Source organism: Entelurus aequoreus, linkage group LG28 (assembly GCF_033978785.1).
Source record: "Entelurus aequoreus isolate RoL-2023_Sb linkage group LG28, RoL_Eaeq_v1.1, whole genome shotgun sequence".
Classification (NCBI taxonomy): Eukaryota; Metazoa; Chordata; class Actinopteri; order Syngnathiformes; family Syngnathidae; genus Entelurus; species Entelurus aequoreus.
Window position 1 is genome coordinate 26,332,655 of NC_084758.1, and position 27,996 is coordinate 26,360,650.

A 27,996-nucleotide genomic window follows, 5' to 3' on the forward strand; every position below is an offset into this window, starting at 1 on the left:
ATTTGATTGGTATAATATCGTTAATTAATTCACTAATTAACATGGCTACTCACCGCTTGCCTTGCTATCTCCGTGGACGCCATTGGTGGTAGCCGTTAGCCGAGCAGCTGAAGCGGGGGAAGCAAGCGGAGTGGAGCCGCTGGGGGTACGCACAACCATCGCCTCTCTCGGAATGTACCATCAATTGTAAAAAATTTAGTTAACTTTAAAAAATAAATACGACATTTAACTAATCGATAGAATAATTAATGATAAGCAAACAGACCAACTATGTGTTTAGAATGACCCGAAATCAACCGTTTTGAGTGATGCTTTTCGAACGAACGCCCCTACGAGGTGGCCTATAATGGCTTCGTCCACGCAAACAGGACTGTAGTACAGTGCATATACAAATCATATCATTGTCTAAAATAATAGATTTTAATAGATAATAGATCATTCATCTATCCTCCTTCAAAACCGCACTAAAAGAACACCTCCAGGCAACTTCAACCCTAAACTAACACCCTCCCTTCCACATCCCACCTGACTGCATTATGATGATAGTATATATTTGTACCATGAATTGATTTAAGTGGACCCCGACTTAAACAAGTTCCATCCATCCATCTTCTTTCGCTTATACGAGGTCGGGTCGCGGGGGCAGCAGCCTAAGCAGGGAAGCCCAGACTTCCCTCTCCCCAGCCACTTCATCCAGCTCTTCCCGGGGGATCCCGAGGCGTTCCCAGGCCAGCTGGGAGACATAGTCTTCCCAACGTGTCCTGGGTCTTCCCTGTGGCCTCCTACCGGTCGGACGTGCCCTAGGGAGGCGTTTAAACAAGTTGAAAAACTTATTCGGGTGTTACCATTTAGTGGTCAATTGTACGGAATATGTACTGTACTGTGCAATCTACTAATAAAAGCCTCAATCAATCAATCAATCATTCAATCAGTCAATCAATCAATCAGTCGTTAGAAAAATGGAGCTGTTTGTAGGCATGTTATTCAGGATAGGATAAGACAGACTTTATTTGTCCCACAATGGAGAAATGGTGTGGTTGCAGCGCAAATGTAAAAAGTCCACAAAAAAAGGTTGAAAACAGGAAAAACATTAAAGAACACATAAAAGACATTAAAGAGCATAGTGCTGATGCAACAAGCTGCCACCTTACCGGCGCCGTTTCTACTTACAGCTGTAAAAATAAAACACAAAAGGGAAAAAGAGCAATAAATAACACATATTGCACCATAGATTGACTAGACTGCGAACTATGGCCAAACATGGACGCGACTTGTCCAGGGTGCACCCTGCCAACGCCAAGAGGGACAAGCGGTAGTAAATGGATGGATGGATGGACTCCATAATTTTCATTTCGTTAGTGCGCTTGGACCGGATGTGATGTTATGCGCTCTTATTCTGAAGCCAGAAGTCTATGTGTGGTTTGAGGGGATGTGCTTCGACCAGAGTTCACGATTGACAATAAAGAAAAGTGCATCTGGTTATACCCATACTGAACTCTAATAACAAACCCTCGGTTGCATTATTATATTGTAATTCTGCCATATAATACATAAATTGACGAAGTTAATATTCGTACTAGTAATTATTAATCATGTGCTTGACTAATTATAAGTGTAACCTATTTTTATGGACTTGCCTCTTTGTGATGTTAAGTTCCTGTTATACGGTGTACAGTATATGCCTTGAGCTCTTATTTTGAAGGCGCTAAGAACAAAAAAAAATCCCACCCCTGCCACCAATGTAACCGAGGGTTTATATATGTCGCCTATACTGTATAAAACTACAAAAATAACAAACACGGAGGCTCCAGTTTTACACGACGACTACTTATTTCGTTTCTTTTCAAAACCCCGCTCCACCACAACGTGTCACCACTTCCGCTCTTAGCGCCTTCAAAACAAGAGCTCAAGGCATACACTGTATAACAGCTTATAACAGGAATTTAACATCACGAAGAGGCAAGTCAATAAAAATAGGTTACATAAGCAAACAAACGAGTGTGGATGTTATATGCCATATAATATTGTGTGAGAGTGCAATTCTCATTTAAAAGACTTTAGACATATGTGATGTGAAAAATAACTAACTCCCTTTCTTCTTCTTTTTGTTTTACGGCGGTTGGAAGATGATTTTAACATAAACCGGAAGTTGAGTTGATGAGAGCGATCACTTCCGGGGCAAAAAAAAAAAAGAAACCAATGGCGCGAAGGCAGTGAGTTTAAAAAGGAGACGAATTGCTTTTCGTATCCAAAACATTCTTGCTTCCTGAGGACATTGCTCTTAAAAAGGGTAGGTTCTTGTTGCTGCTGTCCGCATCATGATATTATCCCCACTGTCAACTCTTTGCTGTTGTCTTTCTTTTACTTTTATTAAGTAGTACGTGTAGTTGTAATGCTACAGCTAGCTAAGCTACAGTTAACTGTCGTTTTCTGTATCTGTTGCTAACGTTTCGTATGACGTCATATAAATGCTTTTTTTGATTAAAAAGTTTTTCGAAATTGTAATGCTGGCTATTATTTCCACAGATACAATGGCTCACATGATCACAGAGCGTGAACTTGAAGGCTTGAGAATGTCTCATCTGGGCTTCAAAGCAGGTGAGGGGAAACGTCAGTTTAACGTTGAAAGGAAGTAATCATGAGTTCTAATAAGTTGATTCCTAATTCCATTGGGATAGATAAAGACCTGAAGACTCCGGCCAAGGCTCTAAGAACTCCTCTGGCTCCCGGGCGCAAGGCCTTTAGTGCTTTCAATTCTCGCCTTGCCACTCCTGTCGTCAAAGCGCAAGAGAAGAAACCCATCAAGATTCAGGTTGTAACCGACCGATTTGTAACTATACGCTTTTATTCTTTCAAACTGAAGTGTTTTGTCGGCAGGAAGCCAAAGTGGAGCCTCTTCCTCTCATGGAAGAAGAGTGTCCGGAAATTGAGAGGTTCATTCCCTATGATCCCCTGGGTGAATACATCTTCATATCAGTCAGTGGGTGGAGAAAAGTAATGCAGCGTACTTGAAACCGTTTTTCTTTTCAGAGTTTGAGAAATACGACATGCTAGAAGACGTGGTTCCCCTCGGTGATCTCGTCCTGGCTGGCGTGATGCTGCCAAATTCTCCTTATCGCCCTGAGGAAGACCGGGATGACGACATGGCGCCAGAACCCATGTCGCCTATGAGAATGTCACAATGCTCAGGTATTGAACTGCTCCCTTTGTACCGATTAAATCAGACCTGGGCAAATTAAGGCCCGGGGGCCACATGCCGCCTGTTAAGCTTTTCAATCTGGCCCGCCGGACATTCCCAAATAATTTTTTTTTATCTTTAAGATGGAAAGTGTAGCTGCCATTATGATGGGCAGTGATGCTTTCAAATGACTGTAAGTCTTGAACTATACAAAGTATTTCAATGGTTGGAATCTGCACTTTTGCATGATTTACTGGTTACTATGGTAGTCTAATTATTTACTATGGTAATCTAAGTCACAGCAGCTTAGACGAGGCACCAAGCAGTGTGGGTGGGGAGCGTTTCCAGAGTGTCAGCCTGAAATGTGGGTGTCAGGGACAGACTCGGAAGGAGATTTTCACAACAAAGATCTAAAACTTAGTGATATATCAGATTGTAGGTTTTTTTTATTACCCTTTGCGTTCATATTTCGCTGTTTGTCGCGTTTTGGTTGATTGTAAAATGTCGATCGAGAAGGTGTGACGTTTATATGTTAATATTCAGTGTTTTATCGTTCATAGAAAAATTTAAAATTCCATTCAGTTTTTAAGGCGGTCTGTCATAGTTTTTAGCATTCAATCAGACTTTATTGTGAGGTTTTGTATTATTCTTCCTAAAAATAAATATACCAGCCCCTAGACATTTTTTTTTCTCTAAATTTGGTCCCCGAGTCAAAATAATTGCCTAGGCCTGGATTAAATAATGCCGTGCTGTGCAAAATCATAGCGGCCTTGTGGTTAGAGTGTCCGCCCTGAGTTCAAACCCCGGCCAAGTCATACCAAAGACTATAAAAATGGGACCCATTACCTCCCTGCTTGGCACTCTGCATCAAGGGTTGGAATTGGGGGTTAAATCACCAAAAATGATTCCTGAGTGCAGCCACCGCTGCTGCTCACTGCTCCCTTCACCTCCCAGGGGGTGGAACAAGGGAATGGGTCAAATGCAGAGGGTAATTTCACCACACCTAGTGTGTGTGTGACTATCAGTGGTACTTTAACTTTTTGTATATACTTTGGGAAAGTCTTATCTGTCATTGTCGGTTTCGTCAGACACCATTTTAGTCTGCCGAGTGGCAGACACGCCACTCTGTTTCAATGTCCATTTCTCTGATGATACAATTGTTGATGACTGAAGTGATAACAACCAAACCTAACCCCACACCCCGGATTGTAAATAATTCAATGTATATACTCTGATGATTATCTTGTGTGATGACTGTATTATGATGATAGTATATATCTGTATCATGAATCAATTTAAGTGGACCCCGGCTTAAACAAGTTGAAAAACTTATTGGGGTGTTACCATTTAGTGGTCAATTGTACGGAATATGTACTGCACTGTGCAATCTACTAAAAAAGTCTCAATCAATAGTTAAATATGTGAAGCCGCTCCCCTAAATTGATAATTTTGACAAATACTGCATTTTTCTAGTTTTAGTATACCTGGAGGACAAGGCTGAATGTCGAGAGCATTTCAGGTGCAGGCATGCTAACCATTTAGCTAGCTTGAAATAGAATGGTAGAGATGCGAAACCAATTTTCTTTCGGATCTGATACGGAGAGGAATTCAGGCTGTTTGGCGATACTTTGTGCAAATATTCCTAAAGCTGTGTATTTTAAATAGTAACATATACCGTAGCATAAAGAATACTTGATTACAATCAAACACTGGTAAATGTGTAACTGAAAATTAATATTTTTGTACAGATTTTGACTGACTGGGTTAAGGGACAAGCGGTAGAAAGTGGATGGATGGGTTTTAAAGTCAAAGTACCACTGATAATCACACACTAGGTGTGGTGAAATTACCCTCTGCATTTGACCCATCCCCTTGTTCCACCCCCTGGGAGGTGAGGGGAGCAGTGAGCAGCAGCTTGTGAATCATTTTGGTGATTTAACCCCCAATTCCAACCCTTGATGCTGAGTGCCAAGCAGGGAGGTAATGGGTCCCATTTTTCTAGTCCTTGGTAGTGATGGGTCCGGGAAAACCGATGCATCGGCGCATGCGTCGAGCTCATAGAGCAAAACCCTGTCAGTGCGCGTACCGCTTTTGGAAAGTCACGTGACCGATATGCGAACTGTGTTGCACTGACGCCTCCTCTGTGCCCTGTGAGCGGGTCTTTTCTACAGCCGGAGAAATAATAACTAAGAAGAGAAATCGTCTAAAATTTAATACGTTGGAAAAAAAAATTTTTAAATAAAAATGTGTAAAAAAAAAAATTAATTAAAAATTCCCAGTCCACAATCATCATTAACATGTTCTCTTAGATTTCCATTTTATGATACATGTTCACATTATTTGACTATCTAAAAAAGAGAAAAATATATTTTTATTTAAATGAAGATATGAAATACAATGACTTGTTTTATATTGTATATACTAGGTCATAAAATCAGTGTCAGTTGAGTCGGTCCATAGGTTGCCTGTAGGGATTTTTAATGTCCAGGAGATGTCCGTATTTAGTGACACAGTATCAATACAGTTTTGCAATGTGTCGAAACGCTTCATGACGCCTCATCAACCCATCACTAGTCTTTGGTATGACTCAGGCGGGGTTTGAACTCACAACCTACAGATCTCAGGGCGGACACCCTAACCACAAAGCCACTGAGCAGGCTTTATGGTTGTCATAGGTCAGGGGTCGGCAACCTTTACCACTCAAAGAGCCATTTTGGCAAGTTTCACAAATTAAAGAAAATAATGGGAGCCACAAAAAAAAATTTAAAATGAAAAACACCGCATACAAAGCTTAGATGCTTTGTGCTATGTTAACCAGGGGTCTCCGACACACGCACTTTGATGTGGAAATTTGATGTTAGTGCGGCCCGCGAGTTTAGAATGAATGGCGCTTGATGGCATCATACTTTCCAACCCACTCATTTTTCCCGGGAGACTCCCAAATATCGGGGCGTGATGACACTGCTTTTGGCGCCCTCTACAGCCTGCCCTAACAGTGTACCTGCTCGACCACATGTAGAATGCAGCTTCAGCTTGCTCACGTAAGTGACAGCAAGGCGTACTACCTCAGCAGCCACACATCTTACACTGACGGTACCAATACCCAGAATCCCATGCAGCCCTAACTCTTCCGCTCAGCCAATGCACGGAGAGGGGGGGGTTGATGTGTGGGGGGATTTGGTGGTAGCGGGGGTGTATAATGTAGACCGGAAGAGTTAGGGCTGCATGGGATTCTGGGTATTGGTTGTGTTTGTTGTGTTACGGTGGGATGTTCTCCAGAAATGTGTTTTTCATTCTTTTTTTGGTGTGGGTTCACAGTGTGGCGCATATTTGTAACGTAACAATGTTAAAGTTGTTTGATACGGCTACCGTCAGTGTAAGCTGTGTGGCTGATGACTAAGTATGCTTTGCTGTCTCCTGTGTGTGCAAGTAATAACAACATACAACATGTGGCCGGGCTGGCATACTGTTTGTAAATGCTATGGAGGACAATTACTGCAGTGCAATTAGGGCACTCCCTTTATTTAGTAATTAGAGTGTAAATAGGATTATATTTTCCCTGGGAGTTATCTAAGAGAGACACTGAGATCCATAAGTCTCCTGGGAAAATCGGGGGGGTCGGCAAGTATGTAGCTGAGCCGCATCAGAGTGGTCAAAGAGCCGCATGCGGCTCCGGAGCCGCGGGTTGCCGACCCCTGTCATAGGTTATCAGACTTGTCCTCTGGTGATACTAAAACTAGAAAAATGCAGTATTTGTCAAAATGGGAAGGGATTATCATCAATTTTTGGGGAGCGGCTTCTTATATTTAACTACTGCCTGCTTTATGCAGTTAAACATTACAGGGCGACAGAGAGTAAAAAAAAAAGAATTATCGTAACGAGAAAGTATGTATTATAGGTGACTAAATATATTATGAATAAAGTTGGCACTACAGTTTGTCTTTAAATATGTTTAAGCTTTTTTTTTTTTTTACTAAATTAAATAGCACTGGCATACTTTGACTTTTTAGTATGTGGCTCTTAAAGTTTGGACATGATGGTCTATAAAACGAACTTTATTTTTTGAAATAAATTTAAATCATGAATCTAAATACGAATTGCGATTTAAGATATATATATTTTTTCCAGCACCCAGAACAGTTAGTAATTTTGTTTACTTATCTGTTTTGTGCAAGGGTGTCCAACTCATTCTAGCTCAAGGGCGGCATGAAGGAAAATCTATTTCCACGTGGGCTGGTCTGGTAAAATAATGGCATTGAAACTTAAACACAACTTCAGATTGTTTTCTTTGTTTGACTTTGGCTAAAAATAGACTTAACACCATTCTGAAGATGTACATATTACAAATAATCCTCTTGGCAAACTACTTCCAGTTAGTGGAAAATGCTGAGGAAAAAATTGGTGCTGTTTAGAAAACCCCATGAACATAATTAACTTCACTGTGTTTTCACAAAGACTTTAAGCACTTTAGTTTTTAAATTCTCATGTTGGCAGTTGATTAAATGTTTGGAAAAGCAATCTTGTCTTTCCTCATACTGCCACATTCATTTATCATTCAAATATTACAACTATAATATAAACAATTATCGAAATGACACCATAGCCGAAATCTAGGTTACATGGCTACAAACTTAACCGACGTTAATATAGATTTAAGTATGGAACAAACTAGGGTTGTACGGTATACCGGTATTAGTACAGTATTGCGGTACTATACTCAATTTGAAAAGTACCGGTTCCTGGGCATGACGACACATTGTGACATTGCTGGTTTACGAGCAGAGGAGCATGTTTGGCAGCGCACAATCACAGAGTACTTACAAGCAGACACAGTGTGTAGACAGTAAAGGGAGATTGGACGCATTTTGGCTTAAAAACTAGAGATAAAGGTGAAGTTATAACACTGAAACACCCTCAGGAAGAGGTGCTATAAGACATGGCTAATGTCCAGCCACAGTCTGCAGTGTTTTAGCTACTTCTAAATCACTAATCCTGGTCTCCATGGCGACAAAGTAAGTTTCTTACAAGTATCATCCCTGCAGGACGAGGAATAGCTAAACATGCTTCACTACACACCGCAGGAGGATACGATGGCTAACAGCAAGCTAGCACCCTGAATGTAAACAAATGCCATGGGTGGATCTACACCTGACATCCACTGTAATGATACCAAGTACAATAGCAAGTATTAGTCGATACTACTTTGATTACGTCAATTTTTTATCGTCAATCGTTTTTCCTTTTTTAAAATTCATGTTTATAAACTCGGGAAATACACACGAGGACTTTGAAAATATATATATGACCAATGTTGGTATCGGATCAATACCTCAATTTGTGGTATCATCCAAAACTAATGTAAAGTATCAAACAACAGAAGAATAAGTGATTATTACATTTTAATAGAAGTGTAGATAGAACATGTTAAAAGATAAAATAAGCAAAAATTTTAAAAAAATTAACAAATGGACTAATCAATTTTTACAGTTTGTCCGTCATAATGACACAATGTTGCCGCATATGCCAGCAGCTAAATTAGGAGCCTTTGTTTACTTGCTACTAAAAGACAAGTTGTCTTGTATGTTCACTATTTTATTTAAGGACATTGTTCCTTGGTTGCAATAAACATGTTTAATGTAACGTAAGATTATTTTGTTTGTTAAAATAAAGCCAATTATGCTATTTTTTTTTGTGGTCCCGTTCTATTTCGACAAGTATCGAAACACATTTTGGTACCGGTACTAAAATATTGGTATTGGGACAACACTAACAAATGCAGAAACGTACATTTTTACAATGCACTCATCGTGCATTCAAACAATTGCAAGCGCTGCATGGAACTCTAACTAAAAAGTGGATGGTCAAATTGACTTAAGTCTTTGCATCTTACCGTTTTTTATCTTCTCCTTAGAGTGGATAATTGACAATGAAAGAAGGTATTGTGTGTCGCCATCTGCTGCCAGCCTCAACAGGTGCAGCTGATTGCTTGCACCTGCGATGATTAGAGTAGTGGCAGTAAAGTCAGCTGACACGTCATCTTGAAACAGTCGTGTGACATGGGTTACGCTTTATTTGCTCTTGCGACATCTAGTGGACATATTTAGAACAGCAGTTTATTTCATTGAAACAATGCAGTTTATCTTTCTATTTAGGAAGTTGCTCAAGCGGGTCGGATTAAACCTGTTTGACACTCCTGTTTTAAAGTATCTGGTAAACAATTGAGGTTCTACTGTATTGCTAATAATGACAAACTTACTTTTGAAAAGTACTTGAATAAGCAGCTCTTGTGATTTTTAGAGATTATGCTGGATTTGTTTTTCTTCTTCCAAGCAGAGCTGGATGCTTTCTTGCAGACACTGGAGGAGCTGACTGTTGAGCTTCCAGAGTTTGAAGACTAGATTTGTTTTTATATCATCCTGTTCATGTTCGTTTATTGGAATAAACCTGTTATTGTTTGAAGCACACTTATTTGCATTGTACTGACACTCGTTCAATAAACTATTAGCACCAACATATTTTGCAAGAGTTTCACTTCCTAGTTTTGCAATCAGTGGTCACATGACCAACACTCCCTCCATTGGCTCGCTTTACTATGAACTTTGGCTCACTTCCTCACTTTGGAGAAAAGGCAAAAAGGTGGTTTGATGGTAGGTTTATTAACTTTAAACTTTTTAGTGGGAAGGAATTATTGGAGTCTGTTTTCGAACGTGCGTACAGGTGAGTCACCGACACGACTATAGTTTAACGCATTCTGCTCTAATAAAATGTGACGATTAACCTTATGTATCGTTAAAGAATGTTCTACAAATTGAAAGTCTCGTCTTAGAAAACATGGATGATGGCGCCTTGGAGGAACCGGCTGCCTCCACCGACACTCGCGCCAGACAATCCCCAGCTATAGAGCGCCTCTCCCGGTATGGCGTGCCGGTCATGCTCGGTGCGTCTAACCGGAGGTCGAGGCTGCTGCAGAGGCGGCAAGAAGACCAGACGGGGAGAGCCGCAGCAGGTCCTGACCGCGCTTCCTTCACACCTGCCCTGCGAGATGCATTGACCTTCCAGCGGGACCCCCCCTGGGCTTTGTACCCCATGGAGCACGCGTGGATGCTGTCCGCCGTGGAGGGAAACTACGACACCCTCTTGGAGTTCGTCTCCGAGGACCCGCTTCTCCTCAGCAGGCGGGACTTCATCAGCGGATACTCGGTCCTCCACTGGCTGGCCAAGAGCGGCCGGGACGACACCCTCCTCAAGCTGCTCCGCCACGCCGAGAAAGCGGGTGGCGGGGCTGCGGTGAGCGTCGACGTGCGGGGCAGCGGCGGACTCACCCCGCTGCACGTCGCCAGCATGCACGGTCACGACGCGGTCGTCAAGCTGCTGGTGGGGGCTTTCGGCGCCAACGTGGACGCCATGGACTACAGCGGGAGGCGGGCCTGGCAGTACCTGCGGCCGGACGCGCCGGTGGAGATGAAGGAGCTGCTCGGGATGTGGGATGACGAGCACGCCGGTGGAGGCTCGACGAATGCGAATAAGAACTGCAATAACAGCAGCGGGGTTGTTGTCGCCGCACCGTGTGAACAAGTAGACGGGCTGCCCGAACACGTCAGCTCGCTTAGCAGGACGAGGTTCAGAATTTTGAGGATGTTCTCCTTTCGTGCCAGACGCTGAACGCTACCTTGGAATACTAGGAGTGTCCATTAAATTATTGAAATAAAATCAAACAATGCAAGAAAAAAAATCAAGACAATGTGAGAAAATGCTTACATTTCATACTAATATGTGATATTGATCCAACACAGGCTAAACTTTAACAGCTAAGCACAGCTTGGCATTCCTAGTGTCATTTGCAGTCTAACACACTAATCAAGCAACTATTAGTCTCCATGGCCTTTTAAAATGGTATCCAGTAACAAGCGTGTCTGCATCATCCAACTTCAGTGCATGAGCTTAATGAATTTTGGCAAGGTGTCTCCACAAAATTTCCACTTCATAGACAGGTCTTTTCTTACATTCTATCCTACAAAATAAATGTTTTGACATTTTGGATTAATATCTGTATTTGCCAATCAAAGTTTCAATATCAGTGTCGCATATGAATAATGTCACCAAAGCTGACAAACTTCTAGCTTTAGATAACTTTTGTTTTCATAATTTTTTGCATATATTTGGATACCCCTGCATTAAAAGGTTAATCACCATAATCTGCTTTAAGTGAAGTTCTGCTACTGGATGTGATCCCAGTGACATTATTGGTATCGCCATAGCAACAGTACTCACTGGTGTAGCTTGTTTTTCCAGAGCTATATTTGGCTCAGGCCTCAAATCAAACATGAGCTACAAATCCGCTGCATTGCTCTTTCATGCAAGAATTTGCAGGGTGGGCAGGGTTGAAAGCCTCAAGAGCTCCTTGTCCTCCCTGCTAGCTTGGAAACATTGAGCAACACTTCCTTCAGGAAGACAAATATTAGCCATTACGTCTCCACCTGCTCATGCGTGTTTCAAAGGATGCGTGAGCAAACATGGTCATGTTGGAGCTTGATCACAGATCTTTTATTGTCAAACCAGAGAATCTGTACAAAACTGCCGCTACTCCAGATGACACCGAGTCCCCCTCCACGATAAAAGGTGAAGCCCAGCAGGTGGGATGGAATGGATGGATGCTGGATCCATGGACCAGGTCGCGTTTACAGGCCAAGCTTAGTCCTCCTCCAGTGCCTCCTCTTGGAGTTGTACCTGAAATCAACGTGCATGTGTGAGATTAAATTTATCCTCCTTAAATGTTCAGTCAAAAGGGCAAAAATGTGAAAAGATTCATATATGTTGTTACTAAACAGCAGCAATGTTTCAGCTCCAGAGGAGCTTCTTCAACATGAGTGAAGAAGATGATCTCTGAAGCAGAAATGTTCTCAGCAGGGTTAATGACAGCATTTCACCTCACAGAAATGCTGCAATTGCAGACCTGCTTGTCCTCCATGTTGATATAGCCGCCCCCTTGAAACAACTAAACTACGAAGCTAAAGCTAGCCAGAACAATCCATACACCCACCACACATCTCATCTGCTTGTGTTGTCGTGAACGACATCATGGATGTAACATTAAATGTACAAACAGTGGTCACAACTGATGGCCCTCTTTTTTTTTTACAGCCTTAAATTATCTCCTTACTCATCAAACTGAGACCAACAGCACAGCAAACTTCCTCCCTTCACAATAAGTGTGGTGTGCCACATCTGGTCTGACTGTGCTAACAAAATAAAGGTTTCAAAAAAGTACTCTACACACGCATAATGGTCTTAAAGCACTTATTGACATTCACACATTTATTATGATTTGACCTGAAATATTAGACAAAGTTGTCCAAAGATAAATTTCACCAATAAAATGTGAGGATTTTTGCATTTAATTAAACATGATTACACTTTATGTGACACAAAAAACATGCACTCTATGGTGGTAAAATAAGTGTAACAGGTTAAAAAAAAAACTGAATTCAAATAAATTAAAACAGAAAAACTGAATTTTGTAGTTTTTTTTTAACATTGCTAATGTTCTTTCAATCTATTTCTATTTTTGTTTATTTACTTTATTTGGTACTAGTTCATTTGTTTTTTTAAACTATATTTAAAGTTGAAGTTTGTTATGTTCTTGTACGCCTCATAAAGAGCACTCAGCTGGATGAGTCAGTTTGAGATGCTGGAATAAATGTGTTGTGTTGTGCTGCTGTCTTTCATAAACTTGCGGCATGCAGTCATTTATTCCACGCCTGTTGCCACAAAACTCAACCCCTGACGACACTTTTCTTTAAAACAAACATCTTTCTCTCTCGTTTACATTAGCCATGTTTTTCTAGGTGTGTGTATATTTTATAGCTCATCTGCAACAAAACTGAAAATATAGAAAAATCAATTACCACCCAGGGCTAATTTTTTTCTTATTTTGTCTTATATACTATAACTATAATTATATATATATATATAACTATAATTTCATTGTTGTTTGATTTATAAATACATTTATGTAGCATGCATTAGGACTGGACAATAATACAATTTTGATTTTGATTGTTTCTCACGATCATGAAAATATAATAATCAAAAGAAGAAATAACGATTAATGGGCCGCGCAACATGCATGCAAAAATCCAGAGCTTGTAACGGTGGAACTGTAGATAAGCAAATGAGTGAGAAAAAAAGTATCTACTAAAAGTTTGGGATCTTACCCTAGTTGGTGCTTATTGACACATTGCTAGTATGCTTCATCAATAATCCCTGAACTCAACAAAAAAATAAGGCATGTGATTTCCGCGTTGACCTAACCAGTCACAGAGTGGGCCAATTAACAACATCCACTGTTAAACGCACAATATCAGGAAAAATTGACATAAATGTGAGTGCAATGTTGTCATTGTGAGGAGAAGAAACGTTTGTTTGGAAAAATAATGTGTTCAGGACCACTCATTCATCCCCTAAACACGCAGCTGCCCCGTCCCCAGTGTCAAGCTGGTAACTTGAAACAGCGACTAAACTACAAAGCTAAAACTAACAAGAACAATCCATACACCCACAACACATCACATCTGCTTGTGTTGTTGTGAACAACATCGATGTAAGATCAACTTACAAATACGACAGCAGTCACAACTTGGGTGGCACTCTCTTTTTCTTTTTTTAAATACAGCCTCAAGTCGCCAACACGTGTCAAGCCGAGAACAGCACACTTCCTCCCTTCACAATAATAGCGCGGTGCACCACGTCCGATCTGACTGCCCTAACAAATTAAAGGTTTCAAAAAAGCACCATGATCTACACGATCATGCTTTGACCTAAAATACTGGTCAAAATTGTTCAAAGATGTATTACAATAAATGTGAGAATTTTTGCATTCAATTAAACATTTTATACAATTTTATTTGATACAAACAGCAGGCACTATGGTGTTAAAAATAAGTATGTATGGTAAAAATTGAACTAACAAACGTAAAAACTATGTTATTGCTTTTTGTATCACTATTATTTTACTTGAGGTTTGTTTGTTACTAAATTATGTATTTTTTTAAAACTATATTCATAGTTGAGTTTTGGTTGCACAATAAATACTGATTTTTTCCAATCAATGAATAATCGTGTTATTACTCAGCATTACAATAGCAATTATTAGATTTGCCAAAATCATCCAAACCCAGCATGCATACAGCCACGCAATAGAGCATCCCTACATAAAATCAACGTATGGGAAATGGCGGACATTAGTTAATGCAAATATCAATTGCTTACAATCTAAACTATAAGTTTGATTAACAATACCAGCTTTGATCTGTTTGGAGGCCACAACTGTGAGCTTCACTGCAGTACTGTTATTAACCAGGTCACTCTATACCAGGGGTCGGCAACCCGCGGCTCCGGAGCCGCATGCGGCTCCTTGACCACTCTGATGCGGCTCAGCTACATGCATGCCGACCCCCTCGATTTTCCCAGGAGACTTATGGATGTCAGTGTCTCTCATAGACTACTCCCAGGGAAAAATAATCCTATTAACACTCTAATTACTATATAAAGGGCGTGCCCTAATTGCACTGCAGTAATTGTCCGCTATAGCATTTACTTACAGCATGCCAGGCCAGCCACATGTTGTATGTTGTTATTACTTGCTCACACAGGAGACAGCAAAGCATAGTTACTCATCAGCCACACAGCTTACACTGACGGTAGCCGTATCAAACAACTTCAACATTGTTACGTTACAAATATGCGCCACACTGTGAACCCACACCAAAAAAGAATGAAAAACACATTTCTGGAGAACATCCCACTGTAACACAACATAAACACAACACAACCATTACCCAGAATCCCATGCAGTCCTAACTCTTCCGGTCTACATTATACACCCCGCTACCACCAAATCCCCCCCACACATCAACAACCCCCCCCCCCCCCCCCCCCGTGGTTGGTTGAGCGGAAGAGTTAGGGCTGCATGGGATTCTGGGTATTGGTACCGTCAGTGTAAGATGTGTGGCTGCTGAGTTAGTAGCCTTGCTGTCTCTTACGTGAGCAAGCTAAAGCTGCATTCCACTTGTGGCCGAGCAGGTACACTGATTGGGCAGACTGTAGAGGGCGCCAAATGCAGTGTCATCACGCTCTGATATTCGGGAGTCTCCCGGGAAAAATGAGAGGGTTGGCAAGTGTGACGCAAGCGACATTCATCCAAAACTCGCGGGCTGCACTAACATCCAATTCCCACATTAAAGTGCGTGCCGGTGCGTGTGTCTGAGACCCCTGGTTAACATAGCACAAAGCATGTAAGCTTTGTATGCGGTGTTTTTCATTTTAAATTTTAAAAACATTTTTGTGGCTCCCATTACTTTCTTTAATGTGTGAAACTTGCCAAAATGGCTCTTTGAGTGGTAAAGGTTGCCGACCCCTGCTCTATACTTTATGTATAATGCATATATATATATATATATATATATATATATATATATATATATATATATATATATATATATATATATATATATATATATATATATATATATATATATATATATATATATATATATATATATATATATATATATATATATATATATGTATATATATATTTACATATACCGTATTTTTCGTATTATAAGTCGCAGTTTTTTTTCATAGTTTGGCCGGGGGTTTGATTTATACTCAGGAGCGACTTATGTGTGAAATTATTAACACATTACCTTAAAATATCAAATAATAATAATTATCTAATTCACGTAAGAGACTAGGCGTATATCAGCAATCGTCACACACACGTCAACCAATAAAAATTTGGCGGGGGCGGGTCATGGCAGAAGTGCATTGTGGGTCATGGCAGACATGCATTGTGGGAAAAAAAGATGCTACCTGCTACTACTTCTGTAGCTATGAAAATGGATAATTTCAACATTGGCGGTAACTTATAAAAACTGAGAAGGGCTGAACAAAAATGGCACCAAAAAGGAAATCATATACTGCAGGTTACAAGCTGGACATAGTGAAATATGCAGCAGAGAACGGCAAGAGGAAGCGGCGCATTGTCTACCTTTGGAGTTGGCAGAGTTGTTTAGAAGCGACACAGAGGAAGATTTCATGGGATTTAGCGCTTAGGAGTGACAGATTGTTTGGTAAACGTATAGCATGTTCTATATGTTATAGTTATTTGAATGACTCTTACCATAATATGTTACGTTAACATACCAGGCACGTTCTCAGTTTGTTATTTATGCCTCATAACGTACACTTATTCAGCCTGTTCACTATTCTTTATTTATTTTAAATTGCCTTTCAAATGTCTATTCTCTGTGTTAGATTTTATCAAATAAATTTCCTCAAAAAATGCGACTTATGTTTTTTTCCTTCTTATGCATTTTCGGCCGGTGCGACGTATACTCCGGAGCGATTTATAATCCGAAAAATACGGTATATATATAAAATGCATATATATATATATACATATACATACTGTATATATATATATATACACATACACACACACACGTTAGGTCAGGAAAAAAACAAGAGGCTATATCATCCCTACAAGCCTGTTTCGCATGTTTTATTCTATAAGGATAATATCATCTGAGAGCAGGGAAACCTGCCAAACAGGCTTGTAGGGATGATATAGCCTCTTTTGTTTTTTCCTGACCTAACGTATATTCCGCTCTACCCCGGTATTGAGAACTGTATAACAGATAAACCACAGAAACCTCGACTATATATATATATATACATACACAGGTTTATACTTTAAATGTACGTCAGTAGCAGCTGTAGTGTAGCAAACCAACCAACCTGATCTTGTTTCCAGTCTTCATTCTGATCCACTGAGGAATGGGCCTGTTTTGCTTCTGCTTCTTAGCCAGAAAGCGCTTGATCCTAAAGGTCTTGTGGGACGACTATAAACGACAGCAAAGCAGAAAGTCACACAAAATATAGTGAGAAACATAACACATCGTAATTAAACTAACAAGTTACAGTAGCTCAATTCATGGCTAGCGAGCTAGCTAGCGGTACGCAGCGTTGGATTGCAGCACGTTATGAATAACATCTTACATTTAAAAGTGACATAAAGGTAGAAAGGGGAGCGTATGCTTGACATTGACGTATTCCCAACACATAAAAGAGTCTGCAGTGAATATTACAATGGATGTTAGATGATTTCGGAATTTACCATTTTCACCACAGTCCTTTCCCCACTACGGCGGTGGTAGAAGAGGAAGAGGGACGTGACGTCAGCGGTTTTATCCTATAAGACTTCCGGTAAATTACCAATGACTTTTACCGACAGCGACACCCGCAGGACATACTGGTTTACTTCATATTTTAGGCACGACATGAAACAATGGTTCGTCCTAAAAAGTGAAATTAACCTATTGCAAAAATTATGACACTGCCATTCCTTCGTGCTGTTAAAAATAATAATAATCGTTTGTGTCTTTACGGTTTATAAGTCCTTCTAAAATACGTTTTCTGACCAGTGACGTCATCCAATTCCCCACCTGGTCAAAATCTCCCCAATCTTGTCCCATTCTTGTGCGGCATTTTTTAATTTTGTCTAACTATCATAGTTTTTATGTTATTGGGTTGATTATGTATAGTAACACGTAGTAGGATTAAGACTATAATAGACAAATAAGTTGGGGACTGGTTATTATAAATAATAACATGTTATTAACACGTTAAAATAAAAACTATAAAACGTTAATAACATAAAGACTGTAACTGTCGGACAAAAAACTTAGCCGCACAAACTTTCAGGACAAGTTTGGGGAGATTCTGACAAGACAGGGAGCTGGTTATGAATCATAAAACGTTAAAACATAAAAAAAAAACTAACAGTTGGACAAAAAAATGCTTGAACGGCACAATCCAGCACGAACAAATGGGTCAAGTTTGGGGAGATTCTGACAAGGTTGGGGGTTTGTTATAAATGATAGAACATTAATAACATAAAACTATAAGTTAGACCAAAAATGTGCAGCACAAACAAATGGGGGTGTTATTTCAATATTTGCAAAGATAAGGGGGGCCAATTTCACACAGATGTGAAATGGGCCGAATAATAAAACCATAACTTGAAGAGTTTTTTTAATCAGCTTTTCACCAAAGAGATGCAAAAACTAAGATGTTAAAGATTATTTATTTATTTTTTGGCATGAGCAGAAGTGACATGTTCAGTTTGTTGCAACAGCGACAGCGTGAGTGAAGAGAATACCTGCCATGAAGTCGTAACAACATGGATTTTAATATTGAGGAAACACATAACTGAAAATATGCCATAAGCTTGTCAATGTAAGTTGATTACAATCCATCAACTAATTTAAATGGATAATAAGGTCACTTTGGATTTTTTGAAGCCTAACAAAGGTTTAGCTTCAACTAAGTGCCCTATATATAAAAGGTTGTTGCTGAAAAAAAACTAAAGAGGGTCATGTGAGGCACTGCCAGGCTCCACTAGATAACATCCGGGCCTCAAACATGGACAGCTCGCTAGAAGCCAACTTGCTGCAGTTCACGCAGCCCTGAGGCGTGGATCTCCGTAGCAAACTCGAAGACGCTCCAAGGAGAATTTAAATTTTTTTGCTCAGTCTTCGCCTTTATCAGATGTTTTCTTCGCCTCGGCGTCTGGCTTCTTGTCCACAGAGCTGGAGTCGCCCCCTTCTCCTGCTGGGCGACTACGGTTTCTGGCTCCAGGCTGGTACAGCTGGATAGCAGGACGATCCTGATACATAAACAGGAACATTTTTCATCAATAATAAACAATGAATTTCAAAATTAAATGTGTGTATATTGCTTAACACGATAAGTAATGAATAATTCCGCTGGTACTCACAGTGTTAAAAATTATGTTCAAAATATAAAACATTTTAATCCATCCATCCGTTTTCTACCACAACTGTTCAAGAAGTCACATTAATGGTAAGAAGTATTTATTTATTATTGGTTAGTTTCAGACTAACAATGTTATTAATCAGAATAAGAGACTTATTATACTCTAAAAATGTTGGTCTTACTTACAAATGCACGCATTTACTTGTATTCAGTGTTAAAAAATATTATATGGCTCTCACGGAAATATATATATATATATATATATATATATACGTATATATATACATACTTATATATACATACATATATATACATACTTATATATATATATGTATATATATATTAGATTAATTAGATTAATATTCTAAGAAAACATTTTTTTTTTTTAATGTCAAGATCTTCACAACAATCTTAAAACATTTTACACGTCTGATATCAACGATGTACGTGATATAAATGATATACATTTGGTGGACGATCCATATATATATGTATATATATGTATTATAGTGACTGCACATCTTAGTTTTCACAAAATGTGCTGCCATCTTCTCAAGACTCAAATACATTTTGTTCAGTCTAAAAAAAATGATTTTACTATTTTCCGTTTCATATGATCAGGTTTAATGTTTTGTTTTTATTGTATTTTAAAATCATTTAACGCGTTAATTTAAAAAAATAATTTAATGAATGTATGTTTTGTTTTTATTGAAATGTAACATTAACATTTTTGTAAGAATATCCACTTATAGAAATATAGCCAATAAATAAAATATATTAGTATTTTTATTAAGTAAATATTTATGTATAATGTAATAGAATAGGTGGTAAATGTTATCTCATTTGATTGAGTGAGTGATGGATGATTACTTTATTCCGAAGCCTCTCTCGCTTCCCGCTGTCGTCCTTCCTGTTTTCTCTTGGAGGTCTCTCCATCTTTTCAGACTCGACCGCATTGTCGCCTCGTTTCTTGTCAGGCAGTCGCTCCCGCTCCTTCTTTACACCGTCCTCCTCCGCCCGCCTCCTGCGGGCGTTCTCCCCGTCCTGCCTCTCCCTTCTGCGGCGTCGCTCCTCGTCCTGCCGCCTCACGCGCTCCTTCTCCTTCTGGCGCCGCTCTTTTTCCGGCTCGCGCTCACCGTCGCGCTCCCGGAACTCCTTGCTGCCCTCCTCGTCCACTCTATGCAAGAATAAATAGATCATGAAAAAAGTATTGTGAAAAATTAAATACACAATCCTTACAATTTGTATCATTTAAAAATTAAAAAAAACATTACAATAACACAAAACATAAAATAAAACAAAAGGTAATAAAAACTATTTAAAAAAACAAAAACAAGAAAAAAAACTTAAATGTTTGATTACTTTATTAAAGTGATAGAACTGAGTGCAGGTAAACTATCACATTTTGAAGCACATACACTAAAATTGCGACCTGGAAATGAAATGAAAAAAAATACAAAACATAAAATAATCTCAAATAAAAAATATAACAAATATTAAATTATTTTATTAAAGTGATAGAAGTGTGTGCAAGTAAAATATAAAATGTTAAAGAGCAAACGCTTAACTAAAATTAAATTTAAAAAAAATACAAACGTTAGATGCAAGTACAATATTTTGGTGTGTAAGAAATAAACTCCAAAGAGTCCGGCACGGAAATAAAATGAAAATACACTAAACATAAAATAACCGCCAAAGTGTAATTCAAAAAATAAAAAAACAAACAAACCATAAATACTTAATTATTTAATTAAAGTGATAGAACTGAGCCCAAGTAAAAATATAGCATTTTGAAGTGCAAACGCTAAACTAAAATCCAATAAAAAATACAAAAGAGTAGAATATTTTGGTGTAAAACATAAAATCCAAAGAGCGTGGACTGCAGGCCATTTTCGGCCAGCGGCTTGTTTTTTATAGCCCCGAAAGACAAAAAAAACATGTCCCGGATTAGAACATTGCACAGGAAAACTACGAAAAAATGGAACCTGTGGGAAAATTAGCTGTAAGGTCTTGATAAAGGGATGAACGAGACGTCTTTTTTTCCCCCTCACTTTCATTTTGTGACTGCAAAACATGCATACTCAATGTGTTGAAACATGTCACTTCTATTTCTATACATTTCTGCTTTGCTCTCCTGTCAAGTCATCTGAATATGTCACTTTACATAACTCAATATAGCAATTATCATATTAACTGCATATTCTTGGCTGCAATAATAACCAGCTCAGTGGCCTTGTGGTCAGAGTGTCCGCCCTGAGACTGGAAGGTCGTGAGTTCAAAACCCGGCCGAGTCATATCAAAGACTATAAAAATGGGACCTTGGCACTCAGCATCAAGGGTTGTAATTGGGGGCGTACACGCCTCACCTCCCAGGGGGTGAACATGGGGATGGGTCAAATACAGAGGACAAATTTCACCACACTAAGTGTGTGTGTGACGATCGTTGGGACTTTAGTTTTAACTTAAATATGACTATTTAAATGAGTTAAAAATACACAAAAAAAGTCCCCCGAAAATTGGGGCAGTTTGCTAAAACCTTCAAAAACATTGACATATGACATTAGTAAAAAATAATTATGATACGAAATGTAATATCTCAAGTGTGTTTAATTAGATATTGTGCTAATTTGCTTTGGCATCTATAAATTGTGGTGTGATGTCCAAAAGTGACCATGCTGGATTAAAGCGAGCCGTGGGTGTTCGGAAAAGTTTAAAACGAGGAGCCGTCATTCACATCTGCGCTTTAAAACAAGACCTGCTTTGTAAAATGAGCAATATATTCTTATTTTCAACAAGAATAGGAGGAAATATTCAGACACTTTACATGTCTGCACATCGCCTCCGTCCTGGGACACCCCGAGTGATGATGTCACGACTCAGTGACTAATTTTATCGTTGCCCCCCTCATGAAAACACAAATTAAAATCACGACCTACTTCTTTCCTCGCTCCTCCCTGTTGTCATTGTGACGTCTCTTCTGATCGCCACCACTTGTTGTTCTGTCCTCTTTGTTGCTCCGCTCTGCCTTTTTAAACTTCTCCTTAGTTTTGTCACAGTCAGCCTCCTCTCCTCTGTCGGGCTTCTTCAGAAGCTACATGGTGGACAAATAAAAGATGAGCATGACTTTTAGCTTTGAATGATTTTTTTTTTAAAGCTTTACTTTAATTTTGGGCTCCTCTTTGACTTGCTCCTTGTCGCTCTCTGGCAGTTTGTCCAGTTTCTTTATCTTGTCGACACCTTTGCGTTTGCGCTCCTCCCTCCACTTGCGGCGCTCCTCGTCGCGAAGGCGCTTGCGTTCCAGCTCCCTCCTCCTCCTCTCCTCTTTCTTCTCCTCTCTGATTCTCTGAAGCGTTTGAAGCTTCGGTCAGCTGATTGACCACAACTACATTTGCCTCACCACGTACCTGACTTACCTGTTTATTCTTCAGGAAGTCCAACAGCGGAGTCGTCTTTTTAGCTGCAGGACAGGACATGTTTAGATTTGGCCAAAAACAAAGACAGGGAGCTTTTATTTGTGTCTTTACTTACCTACGAGTTCCTTTGTTCTGGCTTCAATCTCTTCCAGCAGCGTCTCCGGCGTAGATGTAAATTTCTCGTCATCGCCGTTATAAAAATCCAGGAACTTCTTGTAATCCGGATCTAGCAGGACACAAATACAGTGAAACTTCTGATAAATTGTACCATTTGGATTCAAACAAATAAACACATGAAAACTATTGCACCTATTTCCTTGGTCTCCTATTACAAACTTAAGTCAAAGATTAGTCAAACACCTCATGGTATCTCACTAAACCCGCATGCGGCTCTATAGCGCCGCCCTACTGGCTCGCTGGAGCTTTTTTTATTTTTAAAAGTATGAAAATTGAAAAAGTTTGGGGAAAAAATGTATGTTTTGTTTTAATATGGTTATATGTTAGGAAAAGGACAGTGAAAAGACAAGAAGAATACAGAGGAAGCTATGTTAAATGACCTTCACCTTTCACCTTTGGCATTCCTGCCTGCCTGCTCATATCGTTATATTTGGAATGGTTAACTTCTAAGTTAAAATATTGCCTTTACGATTAATTAGGATATCATAAAAGCGGCAGTTTGACTCTGGAGCAGATTCATTCTCTTTTCATTATCTACAATGGGAGAAAAGTATTGTTGAAGCATGATTTGCTTCTGCACTTTTAGCTTAATATGAAAGAAGATTAATCAAACACTGAGTGTTAATAAAAGCGAGGTATGATCAAATAAGAAGAATATGCACAGTAACTTTGTTGTGTTTAACCTCTTTTTCCACTTGTATGGCAGCTAAGAATGTGAAGAGTGCCCGTACATTTAACCATTGCATGATGGCCACAGATGCATCCCAGGATTTCTTACAATAGAAAATGCCATACCTTTAGTTATTGTTCCACACTTGGCGTCCTTTTTCTTGCTTCTCTTTTTGGACGTCTTTTGAAAAGGCGCAAACTCCACAATAGCAGTGTACTCCTGTCCTGTTTAGAAACAAAGCCTTTAGGTCGGGTGTCCAAACTGCGGTCCCGGGGCCAATTGCATTTTTTAACAGGCCATGGCAATTGGAAGCATTGTAATATTAGCATGGCAGCTTTTTTGCCGATTTTGCAAGTGTACACATCAGTGTCATTTTTTTGTTGATACCGATTAGCATGCTAAGATTAGTATTAGGGATGTCCGATAATGGCTTTTTGCCGATATCTGATATTCCGATATTGTCCAACTCTTTAATTACCGATACCGATATCAACAGATACCGATACTGATATATACAGTTGTGGAATTAACACATTATTATGCCTAATTTGGACAACCAGGTATGGTGAAGATAAGGTCCTTTTTTTTTTTAAATTAATAAAATAAAATAAGATAAATAAATTTAAAAAAATTTCTTGAATAAAAAAGAAAGTAAAACAATATAAAATCAGTTACATAGAAACTAGTAATTAATGAAAATGTGTAAAATTAACTGTTAAAGGTTAGTACTATTAGTGGACCAGCAGCACGCACAATCATGTGTGCTTACGGACTGTATCCCTTGCAGACTGTATTGATATTTATTGATATATAATGTAGGAACCACAATATTAATAACAGAAGGAAACAACCCTTTTGTGTGAATGAGTGTAAATGGGGGAGGGAGGTTTTTTGGGTTGGTGCACTAATTGTAAGTGCATCTTGTGTTTTTTATGTTTATTTAATAAAAATTTTTTTAAAAAAACGATACCGATAATAAAAAAAACGATACAGATAATTTCCGATATTACATTTTAAAGCATTTATCGGCCAATAATATCGGCCGGCCGATATTATCGGACATCTCTAATTAGTATGTTAGCTTTTTGAAGCTAATTTTGTAGGTATACACCTCCGTCATATTTTTGTGCTTGACGCATGCAAACATTAGCAGGCTAGCAAAAATGCAGGTATACCACTCAGAGTAATATATTTTGGTACTTGACACATATTACAGTTAGCATTTTAGCATGCTAACATTAGCTCGCTAGCCTTTTAACAAATATACCTCAGTGTCATATTTTGGTATTTCACTAATGCTAACTGTAAGCACGCCTATGTCAGCATGTTAACGTAATACTGATGGCATGCTAGCTTTTTTACCTTATTTTGCTCATTTTTTTGTTACTTGACGCTATCTGGCCAGCGTGCTAACTGTAAGCATTTCAGTTTGGCTTTGGCTCTTCAGCATTCACACGAAATTTCCACCGAAATTGCATTTTTTAGTTCTTTGTTTCTCAAATTTTGCAGTTATAAACCTCATTGTCTAATATTTTGCTACTTGATGAATGATACCTGTTAGCATGCTAAAGTTAGTAGGTTATCATTTTTAAGCTAATTTTATAGGCATACTCCAGCGTCATATTTTGTCACTTAATTTATGCTAACGTTAGCATGCTAAATTTTGAAACAAATTTTTCAGGTATACATCACAGATGTATATATTTCGGTACTTGACGCATGCTACAGTTAGTATTTTAGCATGCTACCAATGGCTTACTAGTCTTTTAGCTAATTTTGCAGGTGTAATATTTTGTTATTTCACTAATGCTAACGGTAAGCTTGCCTATATCAGCATGTTAACGTAATACTAACGGCATGCTAGCTTTTTTAACTTATTTTTTCCCTTTTTTAGTTACTTGACGCTATCTGGCCAGCGTGCTAACTGTTAGCATTTCTGTTGCGTTTCGGCTGTTCAGCATTCACACAAAATTTTTACCGAAATTGCATGTTATAGTTCTTTGGAAAATAAATCTATATATTGAATTTGTTTTGAAATGGGACAAAACTACAAAAATTACCTCGGCATTATTTAATTTGTCAGTTTGTGGCCCTCTGTAGAAAAAGTTTGGCTCTCCCTGCTTTAAGTACTCCTATGCACATGTTTAATCAAGACTTTCACGTCATACCTCTATTGTCAATGAACACATAGCCATCAAAGCGATCTCTGAACAGAACGATGTCCTCCTGGTTCTTGAAGTTGATGTATGCCCTCGCAAAGAGGTGAGGGTATAGGCTGAAAAAGAGCATTATGACATAATTAATTAACCACTTCTCTAGTCACTTCCCTGAAGGGGGCGTGACACCCTCACCTGGTATCGTTGGAGAAGAACTCCAGGTAGTCCACTTCCGGTAGCGGTTGCAGCTGCTCCTCCAGCTCCTCTTTTGTAAGACTTGGAGGCAATCTTCGAATTACGATCTAAAAGGAAGGTTATTTCTTGACTTAGGAGGTGTTGTCTTCAAAAATGACTAGTCTGAGAAACCTTTACATTGAAGATGTATTTTTTTTGTGCTGATAAATGTTCTACAAAATATAAAGGGTAGTGTTAGTAAAACAATATTTTCCAGGCGCAATCCAAAGACAATTTATCCTAAAAAGAGTAGAAAAGTAGGAAAAGGGAAAATAGGGACAAGATATATTACGTTTCCAATTCTTCCTAAAGTTAAAATTATTGATGAAATATACCCTACTGTAAATGTTACATTATGGTTGACAGTTGTTAAACCTGTAATGCTATAGAAAATGGGAATTATTATTTTTGCAATGTGATACTGCACATTTGTTTTGGGAGGATATCAGAGGTTGGCTGAAAGACAAAAGGTATGGAGATGTCCCCATTTATTACAGAAGAGATTACATTTGGCATGTATTTATGAAAGATAGCAACCTAGAAATTGTTATTAGCAATAATGTATTTGTTAAAAGTGAAACCCAAACTCTTAAATTGGATTAATCAATAAAATCTTAGAAAATAGCCAACTTTTGCTCCGATTACATTACCATGAATTGATCAACTTATTTGGGTGTTACCATTTAGTGGTCAATTGTACGGAATATGTACTGCACTGGGCAATCTACTAATAAAAGTTTCAATCAATCAATCAATCAATCAATCAATCAATCAATACTGCTTTGCACACTCTTGGAATTCTCTCGATGAGCTTCAGGCACACCTGTGAAGTGAAAACCCTTTCAGGTGACCACTTCTTGAAGCTCATGGAGAGAATGCCAAGAGTGTGCAAAAAAGTATCCAGAGCAAAGAGTGGCTATTTGGAAGAAACTAGAATATAAAGCATGTTTTCAGTTGTTTCAACTTTTTTGGTTAAGTACATAACTCCACATGTGTTCATTCATAGTTGTGATGCCTTCAGTGACAATCTACAATGTAAATAGTCATGAAAATAAAGAAAACGCATTGAATGAGAAGGTGTGTCCAAACTTTTGGCTTCTACTGTATATTGTGTAGGTTTTTTTTTTGATTGATTGAAACTTTTATTAGTAGATTGCACAGTACAGTACATATTCCGTACAATTGACCACTAAATGGTAACACCCGAATAAGTTTATCAACTTGTTTAAGTCGGGGTCCACGTTAATCAATTCATGGTGTGTTCAAATATTAAATAAAAAAGGAAGGTTATTACTCCACTAAGACACACCGGGGAGAATACGAGAAGGCTGTTTCAACATGATATAAAATATTATTAAAAAAAACATTGCAGTGAAATAAATGTAGTTGAGTTAATATGAACTAATGGTCGTCTTGTTATAATATTGTAGCAACAAGCTAGCCTAGCCTAGCTCGATAGTTTTACCTTTGTCATGGCCTCCTTCTTTTCTTTCAACTTCTCACCCTTTTCCGCATCCTCGCACATTACTTCCACCCTTTTCTCCCGGGGGCGAGTGTTTTCTTTATCTTCCATCATGTTTAAAGGCTACGAGTGAACTTTTGTACCATTACTTGTTTACTTTTTTAGCAAGTTAGCAGAGGAGGGTTCGCTTCTTCTTCGTTCTCTGGATGATGGGCGGCGGGCATCCAGCTAATTACTGCCATCTAACGGGCAAACTGAGGTCAAAAATGGGATCATTTTTTTATTTTTATTTATTTATTTTGATCGATAGACACTTATACCTCAATTATTCATTTATACATTTACACACCAATGCCTGAGAAGGAGCAGGATGAAGAAAAATCTTATCTTTTCCTGCCCCCTTCAACATAATACGTAGTCTTACTTAATGGATATCATATAAAACCAACAATTACATCCAAACATAATGGGAAAAAAAAAACACACACACACACACAAAAAAAACAAACACAACAAGTGCAAAACTTCATGAAGTACAAACCGAACAAAAAAAATAAAAATAAAATAATATACACCTCACGAGATGATACAAAACAAATACAAATCCAGGCAAAAAATAAGTAAAATAAATATAAAGCAAAATGTAAACACTTATGGATGTGCATATGATCTTATTGTTCTGTCTATATATGTTTTTCAATTGGAATATATTTTTACAGTCTTTTATCTCATTTTAAAGAGAATTCCATAGTTTAACCCCCACCACTGATATACACATTTGTTTTAAAGTTGGGATTTACAACAATAACCAAACACAGCTTTAGACACGGGTTTAACGTCTAGTTTTTAAATGTATAATTATTCAT

General features: G+C 38.6%; 5 protein-coding genes and 1 non-coding gene across 11 annotated transcripts in view; 2 read left to right on the plus strand and 4 right to left on the minus strand.

Moving 5' to 3' along the window:
• The window catches only part of septin6 (septin 6), a 47,069-nt gene extending 37,982 nt beyond the window's left edge, over nt 1-9,087 (minus strand). Inside the window, exon 1 of one of the 4 annotated variants that reach the window (XM_062039829.1) lies at nt 54-268. In XM_062039829.1, the coding sequence (XP_061895813.1) occupies nt 54-83 (30 nt within the window). In that variant the 5' untranslated portion in view covers nt 84-268. Of the gene's footprint in view, nt 1-53; nt 278-9,068 lie in introns of those variants that run through there. The other 3 variants (XM_062039830.1, XM_062039827.1, XM_062039828.1) reach the window with 3 other exon arrangements.
• On the plus strand, nt 2,134-9,689 carry pttg1 (PTTG1 regulator of sister chromatid separation, securin). The gene is made up of 6 exons (XM_062039834.1): nt 2,134-2,290; nt 2,527-2,598; nt 2,679-2,812; nt 2,878-2,956; nt 3,031-3,189; nt 9,512-9,689. The coding sequence occupies exons 2-6, from the start codon at nt 2,532-2,534 to the stop codon at nt 9,574-9,576; spliced, it is 504 nt and encodes a 167-aa protein (XP_061895818.1). The 5' UTR covers nt 2,134-2,290; nt 2,527-2,531; the 3' UTR covers nt 9,577-9,689.
• A 67-nt stretch (nt 9,690-9,756) lies between these two features.
• On the plus strand, nt 9,757-12,598 carry sowahd (sosondowah ankyrin repeat domain family d). 3 transcript variants are annotated; one of them, XM_062039831.1, is made up of 2 exons: nt 9,757-9,895; nt 9,994-12,529. In XM_062039831.1, the coding sequence occupies exons 1-2, from the start codon at nt 9,771-9,773 to the stop codon at nt 10,838-10,840; spliced, it is 972 nt and encodes a 323-aa protein (XP_061895815.1). In that variant the 5' UTR covers nt 9,757-9,770; the 3' UTR covers nt 10,841-12,529. The 3 variants fall into 3 exon arrangements, with proteins under 3 accessions (XP_061895815.1, XP_061895816.1, XP_061895817.1); XM_062039832.1 differs by having other exon boundaries at nt 9,759-9,895; nt 10,005-12,598; XM_062039833.1 differs by having other exon boundaries at nt 9,762-9,895; nt 9,974-12,598.
• Nucleotides 11,701-17,422, minus strand: rpl39 (ribosomal protein L39). The gene is made up of 3 exons (XM_062039835.1): nt 17,358-17,422; nt 16,979-17,082; nt 11,701-11,905 (listed from the first exon to the last, which is right to left on the minus strand). Exons 1-3 carry the CDS (start codon nt 17,358-17,360, stop codon nt 11,857-11,859), a joined length of 156 nt encoding a protein of 51 aa, XP_061895819.1. The 5' UTR covers nt 17,361-17,422; the 3' UTR covers nt 11,701-11,856.
• Nucleotides 12,012-12,138, minus strand: LOC133645258 (small nucleolar RNA SNORA69). The gene has a single exon (XR_009824938.1). It is a non-coding gene; the product is annotated as a small nucleolar RNA SNORA69 (small nucleolar RNA).
• Nucleotides 17,423-18,307: 885 nt separating the features above from the next.
• upf3b (UPF3B regulator of nonsense mediated mRNA decay) lies at nt 18,308-27,367 on the minus strand. The gene is made up of 10 exons (XM_062040054.1): nt 27,134-27,367; nt 25,630-25,736; nt 25,447-25,553; nt 23,404-23,502; nt 22,547-22,657; nt 22,432-22,475; nt 22,179-22,361; nt 21,955-22,109; nt 19,889-20,195; nt 18,308-18,908 (listed from the first exon to the last, which is right to left on the minus strand). The coding sequence occupies exons 1-10, from the start codon at nt 27,242-27,244 to the stop codon at nt 18,771-18,773; spliced, it is 1,362 nt and encodes a 453-aa protein (XP_061896038.1). The 5' UTR covers nt 27,245-27,367; the 3' UTR covers nt 18,308-18,770.
• Nucleotides 27,368-27,996: the final 629 nt, after the last annotated feature.